This window comes from Xyrauchen texanus, chromosome 47 (genome assembly GCF_025860055.1).
Source record: "Xyrauchen texanus isolate HMW12.3.18 chromosome 47, RBS_HiC_50CHRs, whole genome shotgun sequence".
Classification (NCBI taxonomy): domain Eukaryota; kingdom Metazoa; phylum Chordata; class Actinopteri; order Cypriniformes; family Catostomidae; genus Xyrauchen; species Xyrauchen texanus.
Window position 1 is genome coordinate 21,759,467 of NC_068322.1, and position 22,511 is coordinate 21,781,977.

Below are 22,511 nucleotides of genomic sequence, written 5' to 3' on the forward strand. Positions count from 1 at the left end.
ACCTGAACCAGGCTTATCTCCTGAACTCCTAGCATTACTCTCTCTCTCTCTCTCTCTGTGCGTGTGTGTGTGTGTGTGTGTGTGTGTGTGTGTGTGTGTGTGTGTGTGTGTGTGTGTGTGTGTGTGTGTGTGTGTGTGTGTGTGTGTGTGTGTGTGTGTGTGTGTGGCCTGCCAGTGAGCAATGGACATATGACAGTTCTTTAAAAGAAAAAAGACAGATTCAGGTGACAGACTAGGGACAGTCCATAATGACCTCTGTCTTGTTTTTTGTTTTTTTTGTTCTTCTGAAAAGTGTTAAGCTAAAGTAACAGATAATGCAAACCAGCTATCTGTTGTTGTATCAAATTACTTATCTAGGCAATGGTACCCTGCTTTTATTTTTTTTATTTTTTCAAACCCACAATGGAGAATACAGCTTCTCTTGTGAAAGGAATTTGTGATTTAAAAAAGTTTCTAAGCACAATAATAATAATAATGAAGACATTTAAAATGACATGCCTCTGTGTGCCTTTTGATCATATCCTTACAATCTGTAAATGGTCTCCATAACATTTTTGTGACATGATAAACTGACCTCAACTCTCCTGCCTACAATATATTTGTGTATGATTGTCAGTGCCAAGGGAAAGAGAGGGAGATGGAGAATGAGAAAGGGAAAGGGAGAGCATACAGGAAGAACCAGGTGAGGAAACAACAACAATAAATTGACATATAGTGAATAGTGGCAAGCAAAACAGTAACTACTCATACTCCTATACTAACTTATTGGCATTAAGTATCCTATAATACATTTACTTTTTGTAACATTATTTTACACCACATTTGTTCATAATAAAGGAGGAGGAAAACAACAGGGAGGGTCCATAAGGGATGAGAGGGAATTGACTAGTGAAAGAAATGAAGAGACATGGGAGTGCAACATAGAGACCACTAAGCCAAAGCAGCAGAGACAGAAGAGAGCTGTTCAGACTTAGGGGATAAGGACACTGGTCCTAAACAGTTAAATCTGTCTCAACACCCTCATACTCAGTTTGGCACACAAAAAAGAGCCTTTCAAGAACCATTTTTTGTAAATAATTTACAGAAGATGAATTACATTTTGTTGTCCAAGTACCTGTTACTTTGTTCAATGACAATAAAGTTGAATCTAATGGAGGCACATGGAGTGAAGAAGGTTTTGTGTTTGTTACAGGGGGCTGTCTGTGTGAACTCTCACAATTAAGCTGTTGCTCTGAAAAGGTCCCAAAAAAAAAAAAAAAAAAAAAAAAAATCTGGATTTTGGAGTTAGTTGAACCAATGTTAAAATGATAAATTTATTTTTCAATAGACATATTTTTTGTTTTTGTGTGAAAAGAGGGTGGGTGGTGGCAGTGGGGCTCATTGGGTGCTCAGCACCTCTAAAGCTCTGACCCTAGAATCGCCCGTGCTGATTTGTTAATCATGTTTCCATATTAGCTTATTGTAGTAGGCCTAACTAATTGTAGTACTATTCATTAATCCTGCATTAATTCCTACATATTTACAGATTAATCACGGACCATTATTCTAAAGTGTTACCGAGATTTTTTGCATTAGAGTAACAAGGATGAGATTGTTCACATTACAGTACTGAGAATAACATTTTTCGCCCAACAGTAATGAGAACATTTTGCATTACAGCACTGAGATTGTTTTTCTTTTCAGTACTGACACTGATATTTTATTTTGTTACTGCAATAAAGATGAGATTTTCCACATTACAGTAATGAAAATTCGATTATTTTGCCATTGCAGTACTAAGAATTAGATTTATTTTTGCATTAAAGCACTGAGAGATTTTTCATTACAGTAGTAAAAATGAGATTGTCTTCCTTGCATTTATTTGCATACTTTACTATGATTGGTCTTGTCATTCTAGCATATTTGTAATCATGTAATGGCCGCGGCAGGTAACCACGCTTTAAACGCTTACTGTTACACAACAGTAAATACGTGCTGATAACAGCATTCCCTTTAGGTTGAAGCAATGTCTAAAACCTAGACTTACAAAAAACGTTAACATTTATAATTTCCTTTCTTTACTATTTTTCCTTAAGGCAATGATTATTTAGTCTTCACACGTGTCACGGCGCGCTGTTGTTCACAAGGACGCGCCCTTAAGTGAAAGTGAAAGATGGTGTGGACATACAGTGACGTTTGCCCTCACACGCTCATACGTGTCGCATCTGTTTGCTTTGCGCTTTTAATTCAAATACATTCATGAGGCTTTACCACACGGTTTTCCCTCTGAACTCTCCAGGAGAAGTGGACATGCATGGGCTGGTTATATTAATTCTCACGACGGTCGTATACCATCACTATACTGTAAGAGCGAGCGGTAAGTTTGATGCAACATTATAAGAAAGAAATAAAAAACAAATCATGACATTTTCTGTACATCTGGGGTCAACTTGAACATTGCGTTTGCATATTGCCACGTATATTACGCAAAACCTTTATTGTATTCCTTGACTAAAGCATACAGATTGATCGTGCATCAATGGCCTTCGAGTGAGGGAAAATAAAACAGAAACAACATATTCGTAATACGCAACTGAAAGCAGGTTCATGTGACAATCTCCTAAAATTTCGAGGAGCAGTAGAAAGAGTTGTGCAACTTTAAAATAAAGTTTCTTTAAAAAGTTGCAGTCTGACATGTTGCAATATGACAATATGACAAATTGCAATAATGCAAAACACATGTATGAAATATATCTTCATATGATTTTCGCTGATGTAAAATGTCACATGACTTTTGTCCATTTGTCATACCATTTGTTTGCTTATGCCACTTGGTTTGAAAGTTTGGTATCTGCAATAACATTCAGACTTATGTAAGTGTGACTTTAGTATCCAAAAATATCAAACTACTTTTTGTAGCCACTGTATGCATATTTTCTACTTTCCTGAAGGATAACCCTATTAAATGTTTTGTTTTATGGCATCCTTCAGGAAGGTTTCAGTATAGAACCTTTCTCTTATCAAAAAGATAATTTTTTTGCTATATGTTTCTATGGATATTTAAAAGTCCCCTCTATAGGTGCTTTAAAGCTCTCTTTGACATCTTGGCGCCCTTTTTCGATTGAACTGGAACCTTGATTTTTAATAGGAAAGCTGGACCTTTACACATCACATGTACTTTGCAGATGGGAACACATACTGTACATACGCACACATTTACCATATGTTACCATTTATTAGTCGTTTAGTTGATGCTTTAATCCAAAGCGTCATAGAAATAGGGCTGGGATAAACGATTATTTTTTAAACGATTAATCTAGCGATTTATTTTTTCGATGCATCGATTAATCTAACGATTCATTTTTTCAGTCCGATTCGATTTCGATTCGATTAATCGACTTGTGACTACACCGGTAATACCTGTTTCATCGGGGGTAGGGGTGTATAAAATGTAAAAAAAAAAAAAACATTTGCCGGGAGTTTGATTGACTGGCGATCTGATCAATCAATCATAATACGTCATTTTTGTCCGACAAAGTAGTCAGGAGAGAGAAGATTAACGTCGGTGAATTTGAATAATGGATTGTAGGCTACTGTACTGACATCTTTCCGCGGTTAAAACAACAGTCCTTCTGATGTAGGCTACATTCATGTTTAGCCTATTTGATGCTATAAATTAACCAAGGAAAAGATTATCGGTTCACGAGCAGCTTTAACTGAGGCAATCTGTCACGACACATTAAAGAGCCACAAAATAGTAGGCCTATTTATGGTTTAATTTTCTTTGAATGACCAAATTTGAAAGTTGAGACTTTATTAAATGTTACCTGCTTGGTCCTGTCTGTCAGCGCGTTGTCAGTGTCCTCTATGTATTTTTCACGACATTCATAGCTATAAGCGCATTATTAATAGCTATAAGCGAAAACTTTAGGTGTCGACAACGTATTATAGCCTACTCCAACATCGAGTGCAAAGTGGGGAGTTGAAAAAAAACTTACGGTGCTCTGTCATCTGCGGCTGCTCCCAGGTGGCGCTAGAATGGAAGGCCATCTCCATTTTGCAAAGATGACATATCACGGAATTTTTTCCTTTTAAATTAAATAATTCCCATATGTTAGAGGAACGAGTGCATGCCGCCTTGCACTTCTGATAGTCTGAGGAGCCACTCGTGTTGGCGCCGGCGCCGCCAACTTTGTTTTGGGTCTGACAATTCGACGCGCATATTTTTGCGTCGGCGTATTTTTGCGTCGACGTCATCCCAGCCCTAGTGCTGGTGCATTGCCGTGGTGCTAGAATGGAAAGCCATCTCCATTTTGCAAAGACGACATATCACATAATTTTTTCCTTTTAAATTAAAGAATTCCCACACTTTAGATGAACGAGTGCGTGCCGCCTTGCACTTCTGGTAGTCTGAGGAGCCACTCGTTTTGCTTCTACTCTCCGGCGCCGCCATCTTTGTTTTGGTCTGACGAATCGACGCGCATATTTTGCGCCGACGTATTTTTTGCGTCGACGTCATCGATTACGTCGACGCGTCGTCCCAGCCCTACATAGAAACTTACAAATGCACTTATTACAGGTACCAACCTGTTTCAGCTTGAGGCTAACTGTCTTGATAAAGAGCACAATGATGATAGCACGTGAATCAAACCATGTAAAATAATAAAAAAATTGCTGGTTTGAACCTACAGCCTTTTAGTTACCAGCCTCATCTGTACCAGGCTATAGACCATTTTCTCTGTGCCCTCTAAACCGAACTCATTATGTCATAATGTGCTTTTATTTCAAGATTATGATTAATATAGCAGCAGGATCTATCATAGTTATCATTAGTTCTATGTTATTCAGGAAGTGATAAAGCATCAGAAAATCTGCAAAGCACCCTTTTTGGGCCTGACATTCTGAGAAGTGGCCACAAAGGATGTGACATGAGATCTGAGGGTGTTGATGTAGAAGAACTCATCCTCTGTTCAACTTCAATTGAAGAAACTGCATATTAAGTGTATTCCAGTTCCTATTTTTGAAGATCTAACTTTGGTTCAGAGATTGGTTAATTATGCTAAATTGTTGTCACATGACCTCATCACTTGCAAGTGAGTGGGTTTTTGATATTTTGGAATTCAATTTTGGAAAATAAATGTCCTAACCTTTAGCAATCTAATTGAGTAATCATTCATCACACTGGAAATGGAAGGTCAAGACATGCAAATTGTGTATTGTATTGTGAAATTCAGTATTCTGCAACCTAGTCTCATAGAATGAATGGTAGTATGTCTACATTTTTGCAAACTGACGTGCCGAATTCTATGTTTCGCCACACTTTCCTGGTGAAATGAACACTAGCTGCGCTACAACAACTGTGCTGTTTATTCTCTTTCACACAAATCACATCTACAATGACTTTTACAAACACATTTTTCACACTGTTACAGGGTTCCTACACGTCCTGGAAATATAATGATTTGTCTTGGAAAATATTAATATAAACATTTGACTGTGTTGCTAGCAAGGTTTCCGTTACAAGCACAAAAACATGGTAATGATCTGAATCGGAATAGGGGTCAAATACACACATTTGTATAGTTTTTCACTGCTGGTGGCTGCGCATTGTGAAACAACATCTGCGGTTAAGGGCGCTTACACCCTCATGATTGATTACAGCAGCAGCCAATCGTGTGCTTGGCAATCATGGTCCAACAGAGGCAGATCTCTTGATTGGTTACAGCTACAACCAATCACGTGCTTTGCTTCAGTGGCGCATGCAAAGTAAGAAGCGGCATTCGTGAAATTTCTTATTCATAAACAAACTGAATGACCTGGTACTTGTACAGACCGGCTGAATGAGAGGTGTATGTTGTTCCTTTACTTCAGCATCGGCATGTGAGTCTACCTTGTTCGTCTTGGAGAGAAATGGGCGGAAGAGCTATTAATGTGTAAAAGTGACTGATGTTTCTGCACGTTGAAGGGATGCTACATGACTTGTGTGGCTCCAACTTCACATCAAAGTGGTTTTCACGTTTTATCTCACAAATGATGTCTTTGAGAGTACAAAGCTACATGAAATATGAAGAGATGTTGAACGTCTTACATTTTTACCTTTTAATTTACGAGTATCCAGAGACCCCAGTTATTGAACTACAGTAATTAAAATTTTCAATGTTTATTGTGCACATTTCTTGTTTTCTTGCGTGACAAGCTCATAAATTCGCCCCTCCATAACACTTACTACAACTTGGAGTAAACAATGAAATACATCTTCGCCTACAATACATTGAAAATTCTGCAGCTACAGTTCTTACTTCCAGTAAAAGATCTGCACGCATCACCCCCATTCTGCAGCATCTCCATTGGCTACCAATTACTTATCGCATTCAAAACAAGATATTGTTGATAACTTCACACGCTCCTCAGTACATCACTGAGTTGCCTTGCCCTTATATTCCCACTCGCATTCTATGGTCTAATTGCTCCTTGACATTGGAATGCTATCCCACAACCCCATTCACTACATTCTCCTCCTTTAAATCACATCTAAAACTCATCTCTTCACTCAGTGTTATCTCTTGGCTGCTTGTTTGGGAGTTTTTTTTTTTTTTTTTTTTTTGTATGTGTTTTCAATCCATTTGCTGTTTCATGTATTTGCTCTCATGTAAAGTGACCTTGGGTTCAAGAAAGGCACTGTATGAAATAAACATATTATTATTATTGTTATTATTATTATGAAACGCAAACAGAATAAAAAAAAAAACAGCAGATGCTCTCGATTGAGACTATTTCTTCAATGGTCCCGAGTCCAATTACAATGTGATATGTATTTGGAAATAATCTTGGATAAAATGCGACGCTACCTCAGATGTCCTTGTTAACATCCTGGGGGTGGTATCTGGTTAAAGTGGACCAATCCCAGCTGTTGTGGTCTGTGTCGACTCAACGCACAGTGAAACGTTTGAGGAGTTGCACGTAGGCTACGCCATAACCACCTTAGCTATGCGTAGCCTACGCTGTAAATTCGACGCAGAAGTATAAATTGGCCTTAAGGGCGCTTACTCATATATTCTATCCCATAACTGTACCTCTAAACCTAACCCTCACAAAACACATTCTGCATTGGGGGTACTATCATATACGTTGTGTTACTCAGTAGGGCAGTGGAACTCCCTTGTGGCACAACGTATATGATGGTAAAAAATTTACCCCAGAAAACATGTCCGTGGATTAGTGAGTGTCTCAACTTTTTGGACCCTCGTGAGTTTGCATCCCTTTGAGTTATAATCTTTAGACAATAATGCCAGTCGGACCACTGATTTAAAAACATTCATTTCACAATGATTCGGCCTTAACATCTCTAATTGTGAATTAATTTTCAGTAATTAAATGATCAGAATCAACTTATTCCACAACATGTAGTATGCCGAAAACATGGAATATAGTCATAAAAATGGCATTAGCAATAAACCGCAGAATGTCATGGAATATGACATCCTGCATTTTTATGAAAATGAATGTTTGAATGTACATTTAAAATTGTGATATGTCCTAGTGTGATAAACTAAAAAAGTATCTGATTTAATAAAATAAATAGATAATAAATAATCTGCAAGTGATGTGTACACCTCATCATGATCATCATGTGTACGCTTGTGTGTGTGTGTGTGAGATGACAGAGACAGAGAGCACTCTGAAGTGCACAGCACATACAGACTATGTATTTATTAATTAAATTACTGCTTTATGGGGATTAATAATCACACTATGCTTTGGAGCTTACTGCTTATCTGGAGGTGTGTCAAAAACACAGAGAAACGGCAAAATAAAAGTTTTATTTAAATGGCACGTGTTTTGCTTAAATATTACACTTGTTGGGAACATAAACTGTCCTGGAAAATTGTGGCTTAAAAAGAGTGGGAACCCCGTGTTACTCACACACTGCTTTTTTGATATTGAAACACTTTTGCTTTAATCATTTAAAAAACGATACATATTAACGCTTGTATTACAGACTTACCATGCATTTGAACATGTATTAACTTATTGCTAGCTTACCTCATAAGTGTTAGACTTACGTAGGTGTGGAAGTATGCGGTTTGAGACCAGTCAATTACGCAAGCTGACATGTGAAATGAGAGTATCATGACGTGCTTGCTCCAAAAACATTTTGCCCAAAATAGCACCCTACACCCTTGCGGTCTTCCTCTGAGTCCAGACTTTGGTGAACCAAGCGAGTGCAGACCTATGAGGTGCTAGGCCATTAATGGTGCATGAGGTATAAAAGAGCGCATTTGGGACAGACTTCAAGACTTTAGTCAGATTACGCATTTTTATACATTGTGTTCTTCATATACATGCAGTTTTACAAATTATTATTTGAAAAGTCATGACATTTAGAGTTTAGACAGTGTAAAGAAACACAATATTGAATATTTGTTTTATTAAATAATCTCAAGGAACACACTGACAATAAAGCATTAGACAATTTAATCAAGAACCTCTGAAAAACAAAGTCTTCTGGTGGCCATCTTTGGAACGCTCCTGGGAAGCTATATCCAGTCATGACAGTGTAGCTCCTTTCTACTTGAATGGGGAAAGACCGAAATCTCCAAAACGATTGTTCAAAGCACTTATTTAAAATCAGCAGTAAAATCTGACAACGCTGGTATAATAAATTGTGATTCTTTACCTCAAATTATGCTAAAATGTGATTGTTCCAGCTTGTATAGCTAATGCGCATACGCATTCTCAAGGTGATTGACAGGTAATGTGGGACTTCCTTTGTAAATCATTTGACCATTTTGTGCTAGTGCTCCTTTGTGTGTGCTTTCAATGTCTTCCATTAATTTTACAAGAAGTGGCCTGTCTCAAAAAAACATTGTTTTATATATATATAAACATGACTCTGACACCTGGATGGTTGGAAGTAGGTGTTTAGTACACAGTCAGATGTATAGAAAGGAGAACATGCGTCTCACACACCACTGTAGATTGCAAAGGTCATTGTATTTATATACACAAGCTACACCTCTGCAGGTGTATATATCACTGGTAGACCGAACGTGCTAAATCAATACATATATAAGCAATCTTACAACCTACAGCTGTGTGCAGGAACGTATTCTCTCCTGTATTGATATTTTAGAGACTCACAATAATTCTAAGATCCTCTTTGAAACCACAATAACAAAGCTTTAGTGTTAGGTTACTTACTTTTAAGGATGTAAAACTTCTTCAAGAAAAACTATTCAACAGAAACTGAATAGGAGTAATTCCATCTAGGGAAAACTGAATTATACAAAGTTTTGAACCAGTGACATATCTTGTTATGTGGAGAAGAGTTGTGTAAGGAGTTTTTGTAGGAGTCAGTGTTGTGCGGGGAGCCGGCTGTTTGCTGGATTCCTTCTCTAAGATAACGTTACCTAGTGTTGCAGTTTGTTGTCACTGTTGAATAGCGGAAGAGAAGCTATTACTGAGGCAAGGCTCTCAGGAGCGCGCATAAACGTCACACCCTTTGGATTTTCCTGCTGCTTTGTCAATATATATATATATATATATATTTTTGTTTTTTATTTTTATTTTCTCCCCTTTTCTCCCCAATTTGGAATGCCCAATTAAATAGAATAAAAAAAACGTTGCATGTTGGAATGTGCTGTGAGGATTAGGGCTGGCTATTGATACTACAGCTTTCCCAATTCAATTTATTTTCGATTCACAAGCTCATGATTCGATTCTGATTCGATTCAATATCTATTCATATGGGTATATTTCAGTTATAATGTTCATTTTGCCTACAAATGAAAGAAATTCTCTCTCAGCTAATGCTGTTCATTATAAAGGGGATCTTCTAACATAACGAAAACATTTATTATATGTTATATTAAATATTTACTAATGATATTTTATTATTTTTACTATTATATTTTTTATTTTTGGTCCATGTATTATAATGCGCATATCATTTTTTATTTTATGTTTATTGTTTAATTTAATTGTTTAATTGCATAATTTGTAGTATTTATAGGTATTTACTGTCAGGTACTGTCTTTTTTAGAAAACTGGCAGTTCTGTAAACTCGACGAGTGGTTTTATGTGAAAGATATCAAATGCTCAATGGCTCTTCTGTCTTGAGGCCGATTGTGACACGGCATATTCCGCATGGTGTAGCCTATTCATTTGAATGAGATATGATGCCTTCAGAGAGTGGATCAGGAGAAGATTTTCAGTGAAATACAGATACATACAGTATTGTGCCTATGTTTTAGGCACTTGTGAAAAATGTTGCATAGTCAGGATGTCTTCAAAAATAATGAAATAAATAATTTTCATTTATCACCTAATGTCATACAAAGTTCAGTAAGCATAAAAAAGCTTATCAACATTCGGTGTGATCACAACACCAATTCTCCTAGATACACCCGGACACAGTTTTTCTTGGTTGTTGGGATGTTTCAAGCTTCTTGGAGAATTGCTTCTGTCACTTTATGTAATCTCAGGCTGATGTTCAGTGGGGGGCTTTGTGGGGGTCTTAACATCTGTAGCAGGGCTCCCTGTTCTTCTATTCTAATCTTTTTTATTTGCAAAAGTGATGTTTGAGAGTCTAACATTTATATTTGCTATTGACACACTTAAGCTGAAGATATAAATAACCATCTTAAGACAAATGCTTTAGTGAAACATCTTATGTGCCTAAAACATTTGCACAGTACTGTACATATACATACGGTATATACACAGGTATATATTGCGAGGCTTTCCCTAGTGACCACAAGAGGTCACCTTAAATGTTTATTGTCTATCCCTTGTCTCGTGTTTGATTATGGGTTTTATAGTTCTTTTCCTTGTCTTTGTTCATTGGTTTGTGTGTACCTTAGTGTCAGGTGTCCCTTGTTTGCTTATTAGTTGCTGGTTTTAATGTTGTGGCTGATCAGTGTATATTGTTAAGAAATGGTTTTGGTTATTATATACAATTGTATATTTAACAAAAATGATGATCACTGTACATTTATTTACCTTACCGTGTTTTTATATTGTTGAAAAGTGGTTACGTTTAGGGGTAGGGATAGTGTTAAAGGATCTATAATATCTATAAAACAGTGCAAATGTAACTATATAAATATATTTATACTATTAAGGACTCATAAATAAAAATAATAATAATTTAGATGCTCTCAATGCATCCATATTGTACGTTTCAACATCTATCCGAACATACAATGCATGCAAAAGCCATGAATAAAAATAAGATCAGGTTTATTACTTCCAACCAATTTTATGTGATTACATTCTTGCACCTTTAAGAGCCATAACAAAGAGATTTGACTTTGACTCATCTTGTTTTTGTATCACACATTTGATATGATAAATGATGGATGTTTCTGAAGGATTTTTATCATATAGTGGTTAAAGATTTCAGCTGGTATAAAGGTTTAGGTATAAACCGCAAAAGGGGTGAGCCGTGAACTATTGCCATTGTATCCTTAAGCAAGGCTCAAGACTTAACTTCTGTAATCTGCTTCTGTAATCTACTGTATGTTGCTTTTGTAAAAAACTGCCACTACTTCTACACATTGCAGAAGTACCTCGATTGCGCAAATAATCCCCTCATAGGATATTGCCTTTCAAAGAAAGGTCCCAATTTTGGCTTGTTTTCAATTCAGAGAAATTCAGTCACTTTATTTGAGTGGAACAGATGAGGGAAGCACTTTTTTTCCCTCTCAAGGAGAGTTGTGTTTCAGTGGTAGTTTTTAGTGTAAATGGAAGAAGTTGTATGATAAATGACTTTAAATAGTGTTTTCCACTCTTTCCTCATTCCATTAGATTGGAAAAGCTGTGCCACTCTACATTGCTTGAAACTGTATTCTATTTTATCTGCACTGTCTTGTCCAAAAATGTACTTTGTATTACGTCTGGCAGGAGTTCATCAGGAATTTCTGTTTTTTAGAGGGCAGAAAAGAAATTTGGTTAATGATTAATTGTTAAAAAAAATAATTGCAATAATGAAAAAAAAAAAAAAAATGTCTGAATTTTTTTTTCTTTCTAATAAACGTTTGATCTCATTTAACGTAACATGAGATAACAATAACTCTAATGATGACGCTCAAGAGCAGCACTGCAGTTTGCGCCTCACTGAAGAGAGGATGAATTTCACAGCTCACAGTCCAAATGCACTCTAAACTTTCCAAACAGCTTCAGGTGATATAGGTAGCAAAGTATGAGGGAATTATAAAAAAATGCTAAATAAGTAAATACAGAAGCACTCTCGTTGTGGAATAAATGGAGCTGGAGCTGTCACTGAAGCAAAACTTGCGTGTCAAGTGTCTTTAAAGAAAACGCCCGGCATTAGATCTTTAATGCAGTTATATTTAATGCGTTATAGCTTATTACATTTCAAATAATATGGAAGCAGGTCATGAAAATGAAACTGAAACTGAAACAGAACTGAAACTGGCATTTTTCTGTGCAGTCAGTGCCTCTTCTATGAGTTGCGAGAATGTCCCAATCTAAGGGGGCGAGATTGAAACTATATCTGGCTGATGCACACTCTGTCACTGGGATGCTTCTCCCTCGAGCATGCAAGCTTAATGCAGCTAGGTTATAACGTGATGACTTATTGAATCATAGTATACAGCTGAAGACAGAAGTCATACACCTTGCCAAATACATTTAAACTCAGTTTTTCACAATTCCTGACAATTAATCGTAGAAAACATTCCTGTCTTAGGACAGTTAGGATCACTACTTTATTTTAAGAATATGAAATGTCAGAATAATAGTAAAGAGAATGATTTCTTTCAGCTTTTATTTCTTTCATCACATTCCCAGTTGATCAGAAGTTTACATACACTTTGTTAACATTTGGTAGCATTGCCATTTAATTGTTTAACTTGGATCAAATATTTTGGAAAGCTTCTCACAACAAGTTGCTGGAATTTTGTCGCATTCCTCCAGACATAACTGGTGTAACTGAGTCAGGTTTGTTGGCCACCTGGATCACACAAGCTTTTTCAGATCTGCCCACAAAGTTTCTTTCGGATTAAGGTCAGGGCTTTGTGATGACCACTCCAGTATCTTGACTTGATCTGTTGTCCTTAAGCCATTTTGCCACAACTTTGGAGGTATGTTTGGGGACATTGTCCATTTGGAAGACCAATTTGCGACCAAGCTTTAACTTCCTGGCTGATGTCTTGAGATGTTGCTTTAATGTATCCACATAATTTTCCTTCCTCATGATGCCATTTATTTTGTGAAGTGCACTAGTCCCTCCTGCAGCAAAGCACCCCCACAACATGATGCTGCCACACCATGCTTCACAGTTAGGCCTCACCCTTTTTCCTCCAAACATAACAATAGTCATAATGGCCAAACAGTTCAATTTTGTTTCATCAGACCAGAGGACATTTCTCCAAAAAAAGAGATCTTTATCACCATGTGCACTTGCAAAATTTAGTCTGGCTTTTTTATGGTGGTTTTAGATCAGTGGCTTCTTCCTTGCTGAGCAGCCTTTCAGGTTATGTTGATATAGGACTCGTTTTACTGTTGATATAGATACTTGTCTGCCTGTTTCTTCCAGCATCTTCACAAGGTCCTTTGCTGTTGTTCTGGGATTGATTTGTACTTTTCACACCAAACTACATTCATCTCTATGAGACAGAATGCATCTTCCTGAGTGGTTTGATGGCTGCGTGGTCCCATGGTGTTTATACTTGCGTACTATTGTTTGTACAAATAGATGAATGTGGTACCTTCAGGCATTTGGAAATTGCTCCCAAGGATGAACCAGAATTGTGCTTCTCATGTGACTACCCATTGTCACATGAGAAGCAGCATATAAGATATTTAGACTTGCTTTTAGACAATAGATATTGAATATAAGTATATTTTGTCTTTTGGACCCGCACCCTTGGAACCCTGGCATGGGTTAGATAATCGCGGCTGATTGGCATGGATGCCCCTCCATCCGGGAACCTTAGGAGGGGAGTGCCCATGTGCGAGCGAGGGGGTGAGCTGGCCCCGAGAGGTTTCCCGTATTTGCCAACTCTGTCCATAGGACCTGGTTGAGGAAGTAGCATTCCCATGTAGCGGCCTAAGAGTTTTTGGCGTTGGTTGTGACGGAATTACCTGCCCCTCCCTCTCACCACCATCACCCTGCCTCTTAGGGCCATCCTTCAGCCAGGCTCCCAATGGCTCAAGAGTGGAGAAACACAACTTTATGAGTCTCGTTTGGACAGTAGATGCTGAGGCACACCTGATGTGAGTGGAGCCGCATCAACGCTGCCATAAAAATACAGAGTGTACCTCTCCTCGGGAGCCAGCTTCTATCTCCTTGTGTGCGCACTGGCATCCTTGCAGATTCAGGAGCAGAGCAGGGAGGGTACTACCAGAGTAATATGTGCACTGGACCCGCTCGCTCGGAACCCTGGCACGGGTTAGATGAGTTACCAGGGAGTACCGCTCACCTCATGGCCGATGGGCATGGATACCGGCCCCAGGGAAGACAGGCTGGCATAGAAATCATCACTTGTGTCCAGAAACATTAAGAGGGGAGCGTGTTTTTTTTTTGCATTGGGATGGAAGCTTTGAGTTCTGAAAGTTACAGTATTTTTTATAGTTTATAAACACTTTTTATGATTGTCATTATACAACCTCTTTATGGAATGATTTAAAGAACCATTCTTATTAAAGTCATTCTTTCTCTATTATATCGTTGAAAGCTCTTATTTTATTCACTCTCTTTTCTGTTCTGTTTTTCTTTTCAAACTATTTCTGTTAAGTTCTTCAAAGTCTGTAACTCATGTCCAAGTCCTTAGAAATAAAAATATAATTACCCTTTAAACTAGCATCCACACAATTTTCTAAGACGGAGCATATATTCTACATAACAAATAGGTTACATAGGAATAACCTCAGAATCAAAGAGCTAGGGGAAGAAACAGGTGGCAAAGAAGTGTGAAATAGGAATGCGAATTTTGGCAAAAGCTGAAGTGTGTGACTTGTGCGCTACTAGATTCACCAAACAGAATGGAACCTTTTCACATGTTTCACATTTCAGTGGGGTAAACTTCCATAGATTTCAGTGTAATATAAGACAAACTATTGTGATGTACTGCAGATGTACATTAAATTGTTAATGTACATAAATGTTAATTGTTGGTTTAATGTGAAGTGTGGAATGTTTTCAATGTTAAAAAACTTGCTTATATCCCAGTCAATTAAGCCATATGTTGGTTGGTCTCCTAACAAGTCTAGCTTGGAGCACATTTGATTATACAGTGTAAATTCTTTCTGATATTTATGCAATTCATACCATGGTACTACCTTGTTTTTTGGACATGTACTGGACCATTGTAGTACCATGGTATTCTTGTAAGCGCCTTTGAGTACTATTTAAATACCAGGGTACATGATATTCAGTACAATGGAACAGTATATATATTAAAATATCATGGCATTGCTAATAGCTTCTTATACCATCACTGTACCATAGTACCACCTGAGTACCTTTTTTGTAATGGATGTTATGTGACATTATTCCTCCTTTGTCTCAGGTGAATGCCATCCCCCGGAACTGGGACCCAACACAATGCCTGTTACTGGCACCACACCCACTGATTCAAGAATTCGTATCAATTGTACAAAGGGGTTCCTGAGGAAAGCAGGAACATCCAACCTGTTCCAATGCAAACCAGACCAAACTGGTGAAGCAATCTGGCGCAATGTACCTCCTCTTCAGTGCATACGTAAGGGTCTTCTTTATTACAAATAGATACATTGATTTGATTAACCGCTTGGCGTGTGTGCCTAAGATCCTTTTTACTGTGGTAAAATGAATGTAATGCACTGTCTCTCTTTGCTTATTGCTTTAATAAAATGGTGGCAACAGCAATTTGACACCAATGTTAAATGAATATTAAATATGTCATTAATGATCAGTATAAACAATAATTCCACCAAGTTAGTTCATTTAGTATGACGGTAGACTGTTTACGGTTGCTAACAGTGTAGCAACTTGCAGTGCAAATATAGAATTTGCAATGGCCAATCAGAATTTGCTGTAGTTTGTCAGAACTATCCATTTTTAGTTTTCTGTATTTTGACTACATAAATTAATACTTAAAACGATCTGCTAAACAGTGTGAATAATTCAGTTTTACAGGTGATGATCAATGATCAATCATCCTTTTCATATTTCTACCTTGCAGGTGATCCCCGAAGTCCCATGAGTAAGTACCATTTTTCCTCAGTTCTCGCTGACTTTCTCTTTTATACATCAGGTACCATTTGATAGAAAAAATATAGCATGCAATGTTAAGTCCCTTTCATATAATTTGCATTAATGTTTCAGTGCACATTTTTAAAAACTTGGAATTACTAGCAGGATAACAGATTTGAATTTATAGTCATTGTTGTGTGCCATTCAGAATAGAATTGATAATGTACATTTCATTTATGTGCTTTGAATTGACTAACCAAACAGGATGTAAAATGCTATTTAAATTTGAATAAAAGAACATTCAAAATCAAATGAAATTCAAAGAAATGCTTATAATCATTGTAAATTTAGTTTGAATTTAATTTCAGTTTGGGTTATTTCCAGAAACACTGACGAAATGTTATGAGCAGTGTTTGAATGTCACCTAAAGAAACTGGCATACATTCTTTCACTGTAAAATTTTTGAAATGATGTAAGTACTGTAATTTGTTTTATAAATGAATTCATTTTAATTAATTAAATTTAATTTCCCCCAAATCCTCTAATTTACTGTGTAATAATATTGACAGTATTGATCTTTGTTTAGAGATGTATGTCTAATGCAGTGGCGTAGTCAAGGGTGGGCCGACCCAGAATATGAGAGATTATTCTTCAGCTTCTGTATATTTATAAACTAGTTCAAAGTAGGGGTGGGTGATATACCAGTAGACATGATAAACCTGTAGAAATTTGGCAACTAGTATACATTTTGGATTATCGTCTGTATCACGGTTATGCCAAGTGCAAGAAATGGGCACCTCATTCTTTTCACATAACACGTACACAGTTCTCAATCTGTCGGAGAAATGGATGAGGAAGACTGAGCAGCTTTATGTGAGACTGAGAATTGAAGAAACAGGGGTTTTCAAGTTCGGGCCGCCAAAACAAATTCATTGGCATTAATCTTGCATTCTAAATATGCTTCGTATCAGACACACACAGATGAGATTCACATGAATTTCGTATGCGCTATCTCTGAAGCATGAAAGTGCACACGAGTCCAGCAGGCTTCAGATAGGGCTCCACAGACACTTGCACTACTCAACCTGGTTTCTCTCTATCGCAGCAAAAGCATATTCCATTTGAGTTTTTTATACCTTAAAGCGCTGTAGAGGAAGTCAAATGGCGAGAGAGCTTGACATTTTAAACAAAACTGATGAGGAAAACAATTATGTCATCTGCAGTTTTTTTAACTATACATCATCACCCTTACTAAAATTTAGTTTGAATGATGTTAGATATTAGAAAACAAACCGGCTTTGCTTTCAGATATTCAAATATTGTCTACAGAGATGACTTAAACCATCAAGACTCTAATGAAGTGGTTTATAATAATAATAATAATACTAGAATCAAGGGTTACATTTAACATTGTGGTAAGGTTGATTACCACTTTTTGAATACCACCAATTGTTTTGTTTTTTACTCTATGTTTGTCAAGTTCCAAATTAAGAGAAAACTATATAAGAGGAAGTAGTTTTCATTTATTAAGTATTTAATTCAGTGACTGGATTATTCAAAACAGGCATTACAATAGTTTTTTTTTTTTAATATGTAAAACAATTTTAATTGATTTCTTAATTCTTATTTAACTATATTGTGATATATATATCGTTACTGTGAGATACAATTTGTGAAATCTTGATTTTGGTCATATCACCCATCCCTAGTTAAAAGTTATATAGTTAAAATCTTTTAAAAATGCATAAATTCTGAATTCTGAAAGCATGAAGTCTCAGTGCGCTACTTCTCTTTCGCTAATGAAAATATGGTAAAAAAATAAATAAATAAACAAACATGGACGAAAACTTGGCCCATCCATTTTTATTGAGGCCCACCCAAAAGTAATTTCAAATTAAAAACAAACAAAAAACTATGTTACCAATCCGAGAATAAACAGGCATAATAAGTAAAAATTGTAGTAATTTTGTGTGATTTTTTTAATTTTTTTTTTTGTGTGTCCAAAAAGTTTTTTTATGTTAGACTAATGCATTTCCTCTGTTTTGTGACAGTATTGATTTTCTCTAAATCACAATTAAGCAAATTCCACTTTTTGTCATTCTGATTCCAATTCCAGCTCTACATCATGTGAGTTGTGGCCAATTCAATTCAAATTTCAACTCATGAAATGAAACAAAGCCAGTTCTTCTATTCTGAATGTTGCTCAACCGTGATAACAGTACTGCTAGTACTTCATCAGAAACATGGATGAAATGCTTTGCTTTAAGCCCTTGTGTTTGAACTCGGACCTCTATTGAACATTAAAGCTGTATCGCACATTTTCATTGGGCCATGTCTTCACAGCTGAAATGGTCTCACACAGCGCTCTTTTTAGCTGTAAAAACGGATCTGATTTCATCACAAACAAAATGACAGTGCGTCCTAAGTCGGTCCTTCCTAAAGGTCGGATTTGAAAGCAAATCTGATTTATGTGCTGTGGTTCACACAGCCTGTGATATTAGCATTTTGGCTAAAATGTTGATTATTATTTTTTTGCAAAAACAGTGACAACAACACCTGATCAACATTTCATGCCACTCACCTCTGAAAAAACATTCACTCCAACAAATCCTGACAGCACCAATTCCTGGAAAAGTTGGCCAACAACAGGTATGCATGTCTTTTTATGCGTGTATGTATTGGTTTTGTTTGGGCAGGCCCACACTTACTTGAATTACACATTCCAGCAACAGGGAGTATAACTTTTTCACCAACGAATGAAGTTGCCACAACCAAAACAAGAACAACTACCAACCAGCCAATTTTGAGGATCACAACAACAGCCAATGAGATTGCCTCTTCAACATCCAGTGCCAGTTCAACCAGAGAATACATAACAACAGATTCATCACTCCTTGACCAGTCAAGCACTTTCACCACAACAACAGGTGAAGCATTAACTGCGATTGGCTCAGATGCATGGGATCACTTTAATATTTTTTCAGCTAAAGCTACATCTAAATCTGTTTTGATCAATTCAACACTATTCTAACCCTCATGCTGCTTTCATTCCAAAAATACTCTGTTCCAGAGTTAGTGATCTGCCTCGCTGCCTACTGCCTACATGGGCAGCTGCCTTCTAAAGGTGCAAAACAAATAGTGGCCTGCATGCAAGACACCTTAAACTGCCTATAGTGCATTTAAATGCCTCAATAGGCAGCTCGCTTGGTTTGTGAACAGACACAATTCAAATGTGGGATATTATTTGATAGCAGACTTCTGACTATATAGTATAGTGTTCTGATCTCTGATGCTCAGGAAATGTTGTGTGTATAAAGAAACAAAATGACAATGCTAGAATTAGTTTTGCAGGTCTACAGTTATCAACAGAAAGATCATTTACAGAATTGTAATGTTTAATGCCTGTTGCTGCAGACAAGGAATGCCAAATTTTGATGTGATTTAGTTCGGTTAATTATATAAAAAAATAATGCGTTAAAATTAACAATTATTTCTGCATAAATTCCATAATTACGAAATTTACCATCTGAACATTTCAAGCTAGAAGTACCACCTTCATGTTTTTGCAAGTAGCAGTCAGCAGGAGGCAGTCAGCACAACTCCAGCTGTACAGGCACACTTACTGAGAACAGGTCATGCAGGACGTGTTCTTGCGATCCATACAGTTGGATGGAGCACAAAAGGAAATGCATGCATCTTGAAATGTGTTTTTCAAAGTTTCAAACTATGTTTAACTTGACACAACATTCTTAAAATGCAGCGTTTATGGCGCAAAAGGCTGAAAATCCACCAACAAAAATATGAGGCTAGAACGTCTCTCTTAAGTCTGCCTTGGAAAGATTGATGAACTCAATTGCAAAATGGATTGCTGTGGACTGCAGGCCAATAATAGGCTTATGTTTAATGATATGGAACTACATCTTACAATATATTAACTTATAAAGCCACTTTTCGTATACCGGTTGTCTAATTAATGCTTTACTCGTCTGCCACAATAATGTTATGTATTTGAATTATGTGAATTAGTATATTTATTAAAAATATTATACAGTACGTTTCATTATAAGATATATTACATTAGAAACTTCATTTGAATTATACAGTATAATTTGAATTATCTTTAATGGGGGGAGGTTTCTCTGCCAATATCAATATTTGTGATTTATTGCTATAAATTCAATTGATTAATATGTACATCATGTAATTAATGTAATTACATGTAATTAACGGTCCCACGGCAAACATTTTCTAAACATGGTTTATTATTATTGTTACAACTTAGAGTCATTGATGCATTTTCATCTCATTGCATGTACATTTTCCCTTGCTGTCCAAACATACTGTCTCTTAAGATGTTATTGGTATTTGTTTGTGAAGGACAATCACATTACCGCAAAGAGTGTTTGGTCTATACATACCTAATGTATATGTATATACATTAGGTATGTGCAGGATGCAAGCTAGCGTTTTATTGATCTGACTAGATCTTTCTTAAGTACTAAAAACAAACAGAAAAAACTTTTTCCGTGACATCATGAAGCCTAAAACATATCTAGCCCCACATATGGTTCATGTGGGTCAGATCCAACCAGATTTGTAAACCAGGTCATTTAATTGACAACACTGCAGATTCCTCTTAACAGTTCATATTAAGGCCAAAATCATCTTTTGTGCAAGTGCGCAAACATAGATATGAATGCTTGGCCTGTACAATATAAACATGTGGGTGTGTTACACTTAACCTGTGTTCTTGTATTACTTTGTCAGTAACAAACCTCAGTACTCAAATAAGCTTCAGATGTTTGTCCCATTAAACCAGAGATTCAGGTAGCTACCCATGAACATTTTGACAGTTTAACATTATGAAGGGATAGTTCACCCAAAAACAAAAATTCTCCCATCATTTATTCACCCTCATACCATCCCAGATGTGTATGCCTTTCCTTCTTCTGCAGAACACAAATGAAGATTTTTTGAATATCTCAGTTCTGTTGGTCCATACAATGCAAGTGAAGGATGATCAGACCTTTGTAGCTTCAAAAATCCAATAAAGAAAACGTCTAGGTTACGTATGTAACCTCCGTTCCCTGATGGAGGGAACGAGACGTTGTGTCAGAGAAGCGACACTAGGGGTCTCTCTTGAGCGCCGATATTCACCTCTGAACTATGAAAAAAGGCCAATGAGAGTTGGCAACCAGTATTTGCATGTCCCGCCCCCGGACATACGGGTATTTAAGCGGCGCAAATACGGGAGTTCATTCAGGATTTTTCTGAGGAGCCGGAAATGGTCCGGCCACAACAGTGGCTCGGCTCAGCGACGTGGCAAGGGAGACACAACGTCTCGTTCCCTCCATCAGGGAACGGAGGTTACATACGTAACCTAGACGTTCCCATTCTGTCGCTCTCTCCACGTTGTGTCAGAGAAGCGACACTAGGGGTCCACTTATAAAAGCACCACGCGCTGAGCCGTGTACGTGAACTGCTGATACAGGAGCGAGCAGGTATTCTTACGTGCAGGACGACCAACTGTATCAGGCTGCACGTACCCTTCCCCAATGCCCCATTTAAGCCATCAGGATTCCTTATCGTTACCCCGGAAGGGGGAACAAGGTGCTGGTCGCCAACCTGGGAACAGGCCAAGCCTGGCCGGGCCTCTTTTCTCTCTATGTTTCTCGCATAGAGCAACTTAGGCCGGGGCCCTTACACGCTTTGAGGGAAGGGGGTCTTAGCCCTTATTCAGGGCGGAGAAGACCCTGCGGAGGCCACGCCTACCCAAGAGTGGAGGCAAGTTTAAGTGGCAAACCCATCAGAGGCCTGACTTAGGGCTTCTGTGGAAAAGTCGGTGCGGTGGTGGATCCAGCCTATAGAGGGGGGAACATACAGCACGGCAACCGAGGCAGCCGTGACTGCCTAAGGGAAGCACGGGAGTCCACTCGCCAGAGGGGACAGAACCGTGGCGTTACACACAGCGGGAGTCCGAAGGAGGCCTTACCTGTGGAGCACCTATACCAGTGCAGGGTAGCTTGCGGTACCCGCAGTGGCTTGGGTCGGTGAGTTCCTCCGCTGAACTTCGACCCACGAGGGCTAAGGAGGAATCAACCAGTGTCCCAAACCTGAGATCTCCTGGGAATGAAGGCGCACTGTTTCCCCTGGTTAGGGGGAAGGGCGCTAGATGCAACGATTCACCCGGTCAGATTGTGGGCGTGCCACCGAGTTCTACGGGCTCGGTACCTGAGAGAACATGGGACGATACTGACTCAACTCGGAGATTGTAGAATCTCGCGAAAGTGTTAGGTGTTGCCCAGCCCGCTGCTCTACAAATGTCTGCTAG

General features: G+C 37.8%; 1 protein-coding gene across 3 annotated transcripts in view; it reads left to right on the top strand.

The window, feature by feature from the left end:
• The first annotated feature begins 1,939 nt into the window (after positions 1-1,939).
• Positions 1,940-22,511, top strand: part of il15ra (interleukin 15 receptor subunit alpha) — a 29,700-nt gene continuing 9,128 nt past the window's right edge. The window contains exons 1-5 of one of the 3 annotated variants that reach the window (XM_052120972.1): positions 1,940-2,356; positions 15,516-15,707; positions 16,170-16,190; positions 18,725-18,829; positions 18,907-19,107. In XM_052120972.1, coding sequence (XP_051976932.1) covers positions 2,239-2,356; positions 15,516-15,707; positions 16,170-16,190; positions 18,725-18,829; positions 18,907-19,107 — 637 coding nt within the window. In that variant the 5' untranslated portion in view covers positions 1,940-2,238. The remainder of the gene's footprint in view (positions 2,357-15,515; positions 15,708-16,169; positions 16,191-18,724; positions 18,830-18,906; positions 19,108-22,511) is intronic. The other 2 variants (XM_052120973.1, XM_052120974.1) reach the window with 2 other exon arrangements.